Source organism: Galendromus occidentalis, unplaced genomic scaffold (genome assembly GCF_000255335.2).
Source record: "Galendromus occidentalis unplaced genomic scaffold, Mocc_1.1 scf7180000077487, whole genome shotgun sequence".
NCBI classification, from domain to species: Eukaryota; Metazoa; Arthropoda; class Arachnida; order Mesostigmata; family Phytoseiidae; genus Galendromus; species Galendromus occidentalis.
This window is the reverse complement of record NW_003805475.1, coordinates 863,461-873,438: the sequence shown is the minus strand read 5'-3', so window position 1 is coordinate 873,438 and position 9,978 is coordinate 863,461. Positions and strand designations below refer to the sequence as shown.

At 49.0% G+C, this 9,978-nt stretch overlaps 2 protein-coding genes across 2 annotated transcripts; one reads left to right on the top strand and one right to left on the bottom strand.

Moving 5' to 3' along the window:
* Positions 1 to 3,066: 3,066 nt before the first annotated feature.
* On the bottom strand, positions 3,067 to 4,380 carry LOC100908137 (uncharacterized). Its single transcript, XM_003746037.1, has one exon. It carries the CDS (start codon positions 4,378 to 4,380, stop codon positions 3,067 to 3,069), a length of 1,314 nt encoding a protein of 437 aa, XP_003746085.1.
* Positions 4,381 to 8,573: 4,193 nt separating this feature from the next.
* Positions 8,574 to 9,470, top strand: LOC100907997 (uncharacterized). The gene has a single exon (XM_003746036.1). The coding sequence runs from the start codon at positions 8,574 to 8,576 to the stop codon at positions 9,468 to 9,470; it is 897 nt and encodes a 298-aa protein (XP_003746084.1).
* The last annotated feature ends 508 nt before the right edge of the window (positions 9,471 to 9,978 follow it).

Sequence of the window (9,978 nt, the reverse complement as noted above, 5' to 3'; positions counted from 1 at the left end):
CGTCTATCAGCTTAACGTTTTGTTCTTCCTTGAATGCCATCGCACACATGAGAGTTCGCGGCGGTCCTACACCGTAAACGACCGCGATTAGATTGATCATCTTATTACTCTCCGCGTAGAGTATTTCGAGGACGGTGATCATCTTATTCAAATTCTTTGGGTAGTCGAATTCCTCGATGGGCTTGACTTGACTCATCTATAATGAATCATTTTTGCCAGATGCTGTCTCATCTGAAAGGTTTCCCAAGCTGCCGTATCATTGCGAACAAATCTCTCCGTCGTTGCGACCAATACTGCACAGAATCGGGAATCGTTTTCAAGAACGCTTGATTTGTTTCAATCAAGCGCTCTACGAAAGTACGGTCCTCAATCATTCTCCTAGGTATGGTCTCTGTTGTTCTTAAACATCGATATATGTTTTGAATACCATCATTCACTCGATGACGCATGATTTTCATGGCCATGTAAAGAACATTTTGGGGAACAACCCCACGTCTGTCACTCCTCCGTATTTCAGACATGCATAAACTATACGGCGTTGCTCGAACACCTGCAGCATCCTCAGACGTGATCTTCCGGCCTACCCCAAGATAAATTTCAGGAAAGGACAGCTCCTCCGCATAAGCATCAAATAATAAGCTCTCGGCCCTCTTACACTGTCCGGGAGCGATATCTAGACAATGGTCTTCGTTCCAAATCATGGTCTGCTGAAGTGCATTCAAAATCCCCGATTCTGGTTCTGTGGCCGCATTGAGTTCCTCGATATCGAAATCAGTTGCCGAAACATGGGCAGACTCGGCAGAGAGGACAAACTCATTGAGCCTCGAGAAATCTACAGTTATACCATAGTATCTGTATAGCGGTTGGTCAATCAGGAACTGAAGCCAAGATTTCACGGTTGATTTTTTCACGAAGCCACTCAAAAACGAAGACTTGTGAATGATGTTCTTTTTGAGATTCACGTTAAAAGCACAGTCGTCATCAAGTGACCGTGGCAATGACAAGACCATGGTATTCACATCGACGGGCACGTTTATGACTTGCCCGACTATGCCGTAGCAACCATTACGACGTAAACGACGGATCTGCATATATGGTATCCGCGGTGACACGAGACGTTCCGATAGAGGATCTAATTTCGGCAAGTACGTCGGCTTCGCTGGATATTGATATCCATTGGTCTTACTGAGAGGTATTTAAAATATATATATAAATAATAAATATATGTATAAATTTGCGACACACTCTGGAACAATTACCGCATAGCTTGAAGACCGTGGTATCCTCGTTCTCGGAATGGTCTCGCAGAAACATCGCCATACTAGGATTCACTGTTTTGAGAACGCGGAGAAACCAGAGGCGATCACAGACATCGCATTTATGCCCGAACTCGTTGTGAAGGAACATATTTTTGAATCGCTGCGTCGCTCTTTCCCACCTATATTCGTCAGCCGCATTCCTCGTGCATTCGGTACCTCCATCGAAATTCGCAGCATTATTTCTGAGGACACCCAGCTCGTTTCGACTATCGCTATCCAGACGCGTGAAATGTACCGATTCTTGCCGACTCACATGTCCATCTTCAGGGATCGAACTTGCGCACCAAGATCTCCCGTATTGGCCTCTGGTGACTAGGCCATTGCACGACGACGAGAACGATTTTCGCGGGATCTTTCCGTTGATGTTTTCGGCCGTTTCGCAGCTGCTTCAGATTGCCCTATATTTTCAGCTACTCTTGCTTTCCGCTTCATTCGCATGATGCTACTTCTCTTCGGTCTCATGGCGACGGCCAAGGAATGAAGTCCCCTTGGGAGACTCAGCTGCACACTTCGTTATAATCTATCAAATCTCGGCGAAACCTCCGTTTCCAATTGCGGATAGACGAGCTAATCTCCACTCGGAACCCTGTTCGATTCGAGATCCTCCTCCGATCAGAATCCCAAGAGCAAGAAACTTATTTGATATGCGGTCTGAAAGTAGATAAAGAAAACCTGCGTAGCCGCTGCGGTTTTCTCCACCAGAGCAAGGGATAGGTATCCCTACGAGCTAGATTATTTCCCGGACAAGCAGTCTTGAGTCACTTAAAGTCCGTGTCGTCGCCGATATGCATCAGAGTCTTACTTCCATTCAATTGCTTGGGCCGACCATTCTTCCCCTATTCTGGAAAACAATTATTTATGCGGCTGAATAGAGGTTTTCGTGGGTCGACAGAAATTGTCGAATGATACCTCTTTCCCAGCTCGGTTCCGGACGAAAATTCATCGGAACAATGTGCCGTAAATTTGCAATCTTCCGATCCAATCCTCGTGATAATCCGATTCCTATCAACGGAGATCCAGCCCCGCAAAAGCGGACTAGATTTCGTTGCATGGAGGACGAAGTTTCTTTGACCGGCTACTAGAGCCATTTTAAAGACGTTTTCACGTCAAAAACAATACGATCGGGGAGTCAAGAACTGACCAACTATTGTAAGCGGAGCCACAGTACGGGTGGAGCCGCTCCGAGACGGAGAAACACGGAAAAAGGTCAATGTGTGGAGAAAGTCGCCCCAAGATCATATCTGGTGAAATTAGACAACGAAGCGGTCATTCGCGGAAACCGACGTCAACTAAAAGTGAGCAAAGAAAGACCATCGACGGTGATCCGAGAAATTCAAAGGAAGCGAAAATCCGAAGTCAATCCCCCGAAGAAACCAGAGAGAAAGAAGAGTAAATTAACTTTAGAGCCTCATTAGTCATCAGCTCAGACGAAGTAGTAGAATAGCGAATAGGACTAGCTGATCATCAGCAAAGAAAACAGGGGAGAGAGTAGATCTCCCCCTCGGAAAATCAATAATTCATTGTGCAAAGAAATCGAATCATGAGCCATTGTTCACAGAAATATTGTAACTTAGTACTCAAGGACGGATTGAGCGAGGAAGAGATTTCGAGAAGGGAGATGTTGGGCAGGTATCCGCGGTTGGGTGCACCATCATTCTGTACATAACATATCCCGACCAGACGACAATAAAGCTCGCTAGCAAACGTGCAGCTAGACCGTCGAGTCATACCAAATCACTGTTCTCACTTATCCGACAGTCATCGACTGATACACCTCGTGCGTCGAGGGATCTTTCGAGAGGAACAGAGCTATGGCTCTGGAGACGGCGCAGGTAGATAGCAGAATGTATGCTTCTGCCTTCTTTCCGTTTCCCTTCTTGTATGCGAAGTCTAGTACAATACCGTCGAATACGGCGGTACTCTCGACAAGTGGAGTGCCTCTCCCTTCCAGTCTCTCTTTTGCCCCAGGAAGGCCACCGAATTGGGCCTTGATCAAGCTGAGGTCTCGTCGGAGGCTATCCTTCTTCAGAATCTGCTGAGCAGCCAGGAAACTTGCCGCTTCCTTCGCATCTGGTGCTTCAACAACAGCACCCACGGAATCGAAATAGCCCGCATTATAGACCGCAGCTCGGATCCAGGTTCCCCACCGAGTGAGGACTGGCTCCGGTGGAAGAGGAGTGTTAGGCGCGAACTCGTGGAATATTGTCACTCGAGCTGCAGATTTTGGGAATATTTCCGTCCCAGTCGAAACCACTTTATCCACGTCCGGGAACATTGACCTCATATCTTGCGCTATTCGAAGAATGCCATGGGCAGCACAAGTGACGTGCACCATCTTTGGGAACAGGATCTTCAGAGCTGCGGCGGCTTTCTTAATGTACGCTGCTCCGTCCGTGACGAAGAGGAGAACTTTCTCGTGTTCTATTCCACCCGGCCATAACTTCATCCACGAATTCATGAAGGCTTGCGCGATCGTGGAGCTATTAGTCTTCTCCAAGCACTCAGCATGAAGGAGAAAACTCCTGGGGTCCATACAGGCAAGCGTTCCCACGATCGTGTACGCCACATAACGCCCGGTCGCATCCGTGGTTTCGCCCGAGGTAATCCACACGGGTTTCTGAGCAACGCAGCTCCGTATGAACTCTAGTTTACCGTCGTAGATCGTCCTTATGTAGTTGAGTCTTAGATTGACCGACGAGGGAACCGGTTGACGGCAATGCTTCACTAAGAATTCTCTAAGTTTCTCGTTATCCAATTTCCGGAGAGGAATCCCGGCTGACAGGAGGGCTCCACATAGTTCGGGGTTGAACTGGGAGTTTTTCCCGGAGGCTTTGAGGAATTGAGCAACCCTTGACGAGCTCGACGCTTTCTTCTTGTGCAGCGATGCCTTGTGCTTGATTCTTGATACGTGTTGACTCACAGAGAACTTTCTCGTGGCTCGAACTTCTCGAACGCATATTTTGCAGAAAAGAACTCTGCCGTCGGTGGATAATTCTTCGCTTCCATAGAATCTCACATAGGACTCCGGCTTTGAGTTCCGTGGTACCGCGACTTTCGGCATCTCTGCGATCGCAAGCAGGTCGAGTGACTCTACAACAAATTGAGTTTTGTCCCGCACAGCGAAGGTAACGTTTTGCTTTCTCCTGAAAGTCACTGCTCAGGTTCTTGACGCGCACCCCCACTGGCAATCATCAGCGCATTCCACCAATCGAGAAATGTCTTCCTCGCTCGGTGTCGAACAATTTTCCTGGCAGTCTGACCTTAAATCCGATTCCTGTTTGCTGGAGCTTCGATTCGAGCTCTGATATGTACAGGATGGATAGGATCGGACTCAACGGGCCACCCTGTCGCAGTCCCATCTCCGTTCGTATAGTTTTGGATTTGTGGCCATTATAATGGAGTGCTACTCTGTTGTCCGTATATAGAAGTTTGATTAGTTCTACGATAGGTTCTGGCATGTCTTTCTTCTCCAGAACCTCACAGAGTCGTGCCCAGTCAATCCGATCGTAGGCACGGGTGCAGTCCAAGAAACAGCGTATCAGGCCGGCGTTCTCTTGCCTAGCAATTTCGATGGCAGAAGTCAAGATAAGAAGGCAATCTTCTCCTTTTCTATCTTTTCTGAAGCCATGTTGCATTTCACCGATCCCGTTTGTTCCATCCAATCCTGGATTTCTCGGAATGATATCTGCGCGAATAACCTGCACAATATCGTTGATATTGTGAGTGGCCGATACGTTCTAAGCATCCCTTTTTCCGAGGTGCTCTTCATGAGGAGTGACACTCGTCCCTAGCGCCAGTCTTCTGGAATTTCATCATTTCATTACTCCTTTTATTTCCCAAAGGGTTTTGATTCGCTTACAAAATATCAAATCCTCATTTATAAATCTACAAATACGCCAGGCGTAGGAGTTGTTCACTATAGCGGTACGGGCAGTCATGGGCGGCTTCGTCGAGAGGCCGGTTCTACGGCTGTTCGGTGCGAGAGGGAGAATATCACAGAGTTTGTGTTGTGCTAGGGGGTAGTTGTCTGAGGGCTAAGGCCTTGTCTGCCCGGACGAGAAGCTCTGGTACAAGTGTGAGATCGAGTTCGAACTTGGGAATGTAGCACCGGCGAGCTAGGCGGCGGGCAAAAGAAGATTGTATGCGCTTGAGTAAACACAAATCTCGTTCATAAGTTGGGGACCAGACAGTTGAACAATACAGGATACGAGGAATGACCAAACTGCGGTAGAGAGCGATGTATGGTGACGGATTATCAATAGAGGCGCGATTTGACCGGACATTTTTTTCGCTGAAACCGGACACAAAACCGGACATTTATTCTAGATCTGAGATCTCCATCCGAGACTTATATTATACGAATCATTCCCATTGTCCGACTTAATCTCGCCCACAGGCAGTCATTTTTCGTCAAACAAAATATGTGAGTTGAATTGTATACAGATGAATCGGGCTATATTACATTCTGAAAGATTTGTTCGTCGGTCTGTCACGAACACGTTCATTTGGGGGAAAAGCCAAATGGGCGGATCGACCATTTGGGCGAAATGCCATTTGGGCGGATTGCCATTTGGGCGGATTGCCTGTGATGTTCTGAAATAAGGGACATTCTCCCCACGGAGGAGAGAACGAACCTAACACTTGGACCCAGATACTTGTAAACTCGAATAAGGAGCCGAGTAATGATAATGAGCCTTACACCACAGGTCTCGGCGCACTCGACGAGGGGATTCCACGTGTCTCTTTTGTGCTCCTTCTATCATTTAATCATCTTAAATTAGCGATGTACTGACATCTTCGCCAGTGATACGCCACTCCGATTCTTTTCTTTCCGCTCCTGTACACGTCTTTACACAAACTTTAAGTTCAGTGGAAGAATTGTGATGTCAAATTATCTACACAAATGAAAGCGCCGCCGATCGTCTCTCTAACGCTCGACTCTGGCGCCCTCTAGCGTGATAATCAATCCACGCACGACACTCGACCACGCTACCACGCTGATCTCCCGATCAGCTACTCGGCTAATTCGTATATATCCATCCCCTTACAATACTAAGCTACCTCGCTTTCTTCGAAACATAGCATTCCTGGCTCGCTCTACTTATTCTCTTGAAAACTCTGTGTTCAGCGATCTCTCTACTTCGACTTTATTTTACATGAATAATTCTCTGATTCGATGCCTCGTGTCTCTGCCGCATCCAGCTGGGCACTTATTACAGTAAACGTGCCAGTCTTCGAGGCACGCCCGGCAGAAAACATGCCCGCACACAGCGGCAACTGGGTCTCTCCACGGTCGTTTACAGATGGAGCACTTCCACTCCCTTCTTAGAGCCTCGTCTTCGATCTCCAGTCGCCTCTCTACTTCGTTCATCGGAATATATGGAAGGTCGGGAGACCTCCTCGCCGCTTCCTCTTCCTGTCGGCGTCGATGTTCTGCTGAGCGACTCGCGAAGAATCCCTGTAGCTCGGGATCGACTATTTGGCTCTGCCTCTGCCGGACCGCCAGCTCGGCCTGCTGCTCTCTCTCTACTTGTTGCACGATCTGTTGTTGTTGGCGCTGTTGGGCTGCTTGTTGGGCTGCCTGCTGTTGTTGCTGCAGAGATTGCTGTTGTTGCTCTGCCGCTGCCGTTGCTGCTTGTTGTTGCTGCTCTGCTTGCTGTTGTTGCCTGGCTCTTCTTTCGTTTCGGCATTGATGCTGCCAATGTCCCCTTTGCTGACATCGGTAGCATATTTGGTTGACCAACCGAGGGCATTGGCTAACGTAATGGCCTCGTTCATGGCAATAGTGGCAGTTTCCGTTCCATGAGGGGCACCTGCTATGCCAGTGACCAGCCGATCCGCAGCCTTCACAGCTTGTCGGCAATCGCTCCATCCTCTCTCTCTGCTTCGCTCCTCTTCGGGGAACCTCTACTTCTTCACTCGTTGGTCGCTGAACCCGGTCCTTCACTCTACTTCTTCGTCGGTCGCTGCACCCGGTCCTTCACTCTACTTCTTCGTCGGTCGCTGCACGCGGTCCTTCGAGCAGACCAAGAATGAGCGATCCGTTAGTGGCGCCGCTATTTTGTCGTCTTGCACTTCTCTCGAATGTGCACGACGTGTGTAAATGTCGTTCACTGCTCGACCACGCTACCAATGCAATCTTCCTCGATGCTACTTAGTATATCGTCCCGGAAATCTAGGGGAGATCCACCAGTTATGGACCACCCCCCAGTTTTGGACCGGTCACCAGTTATGGACCACCCACCGGTTTTGGACCGGTCACCAGTTATGGACCGGTCAGAATTTCGGGCCATTCTTCCCGAAGTCGGAATACAGTGTCGGGTCTTGAAGAATTCTATCAATGTCAAGATTATTTCGAGATCCTCATTCTCACGATCATAGATGGCTGAGAGAGCCCATCGACAGCGGGCAACTCGGAAAGAAAATCGATCTCAAGCCGATACTCGAACGATTCTCGAATCCGCCTCTAGCTTGGAGCTGGAGAGGCTGGATTCGATCCCCCGATTCCCGAAGCGAGCGAATATCAAGTCATCCCAAAGCGAAAACATTCTGAAAAGAAAACTGAACATCTTGTGATGAACGATACTCGAATCGGCCTGTTTTCCGAACGCTGCAGGGGCTGTATTGAGTTCCCTCGATTCCGAGACCGAGCGGATCTCAAGTTATCGAAAGCGAAAACATTCTAAAAAAATACTGAGCGTTGTGTGGGTACTCATGTCGTCTCTTTGCCGGGAGCTGTAGCGGCTGGATTCGCCTTGGAGCGCAGTTCTGCAGCCATTTCTCTCCGAGCTAGTGTCAAGATTGCTTCGTGTCATCCTCCCTGGCTGCGTGATTCTTCAGTGATCAACCATGCCGTCGGTAAGCAAAGCAGGCAAAAAGGCGACTAGCAATCCAAGAAAAGTATCATTAGCGGATTCATTTTGCCCTTACAAACTCGATCATATCGATGATTTTTCCTCGAAAAAAAATTCTCGCGTATCAGCGAACTTCTTAGCTTGGGCAGCGCAAGCGAAGGTGGTTATGCCGAATGCGACATCAGTTCTCCCTAGTTTCGGATGTTCAGATGTGTCTGATTTTCGCCTGATAATGTTCTGTCCCCGCTCCGTTCCGGCTGCCGGGCAGTTATGTCATTGATATGATTGAGGTCCCACCGTATCCGCATTCTCGTTCCCATAGTGATGCAAGCCGGCATTTCAGAACTCGAAATACTCGGACCAGGACTTAAGAAACGCTGTGGCGGCCGTTCGCGACGGCATGTCCCAGAGAGCGGCGGCTAAGCTCTACAAAGTGCCGAAGACCACGCTCCGGCGGAATCTGGAGGAGGAAGAACCTGAGAGACATGAGCGAGGCCCAGTCCCTATTCTGGGGGAGGAATTGGAAGAAGCTATCGTGTCCTACATAAAGAAGATGGCCCAACTGGGGTTTCCGATAACCCGAAAATGCCTCCAAGAAGTCGGTAGGAGCCTCGCGAGAGTGGCGTCCGAGAACGGAAATCCACGGGCCGAAGAAATTACATCAGGGAAGAAGTGGCTGGAACTTTTCCTGAAACGTCACCAATGCATCTCGCTCCGAACGGCCGAGCACGTATCAAACGCCCAGGCCAGCGTGTCCGAAAACGACATCCGAGAGCATTTCGAGAAGCTCGAGCGCCGTCTCACTGAGGAAGGCCTGATCCATATCCTTCGTCAGCCGGATCGAGTTTTCAACACCGACGAGACGTCAATGTCCCTGAATCCATCGGGACAGAGAGTACTCGCCACGAGAGGCGCCCGAAATGTTTATTCTCGCGGAGGGTCGGACAAGGAGAGCGTCACGCTACTGGTCACCGGGAATGCAGCGGGTGCACTGGCGCCCACTGCGATCGTCTTGCGCCGGAAGACCCTGCCTGTCGCCCTCACCGATCTCATCCGTGCTGGTTTCTACCTGCTCAACTCGGATAAGGGATGGCAGACCGGGAAAACATTTCTGGAGTATCTCGAGAACAGTTTTACTCCATTCCTGGTTGAAAAGGGAATTCGAAGGCCGGTTCTGCTGTTCCTTGACAACCATCGTTCGCACCTGGTTCTGGACGTTGTCTCTTACTGTGAAAGGAGCGGCATCGTCTTGCTGCCCCTGCTACCGAACGCGACTCATATCTGTTGGGATAAATGAGTGCTACTGACTAATTGCTCCAAGTATTTCACTGGTAATAGCGTTCTTTCGGTTACGCTTGTTAATCACCGCGTTGCTTATGTTTCACCAGAGCAATTTGACGCAATTGGATGAAATTTGGATATAATGATCGTCAGTGTTCTTTTGTCCAAAATAGCCCTTTGCCTCCCTATATAAGCTGTCTGAAATAAAGTGTTAAACACAGATCAGTCTGTCACCCGCATCCAGTTGCCTTGTTATTCTAGAGACCTGCTTCCCTAGACTTCACCCGCTCCGCTGCTGCTCCAATCACTGTGCTACCCAACTTCAATTCATTCAAACTGAGCCCCTGCCGACTGAAACCCACTCAGTGTGCTCAATACAGGACAACTCCTAACAGGGTTTTACCAACATTCGTTATCAGCACGATACTCAAAAGGACTCAGTTTGTTCTGCAACAGCGAGGTGAGTGATAGACCTCAACTCTAGAATGCCACCGCAAGAGACTACAGCGATTACGCTGAACGTC

Coding starts and splice junctions, on each gene's coding strand:
- LOC100907997 (XM_003746036.1), top strand. CDS start 8,574: ATGTCCCAGAGAGCGGCGGCTAAGCTCTACAAAGTGCCGAAGACCACG.
- LOC100908137 (XM_003746037.1), bottom strand. CDS start 4,380: ATGCCGAAAGTCGCGGTACCACGGAACTCAAAGCCGGAGTCCTATGTG.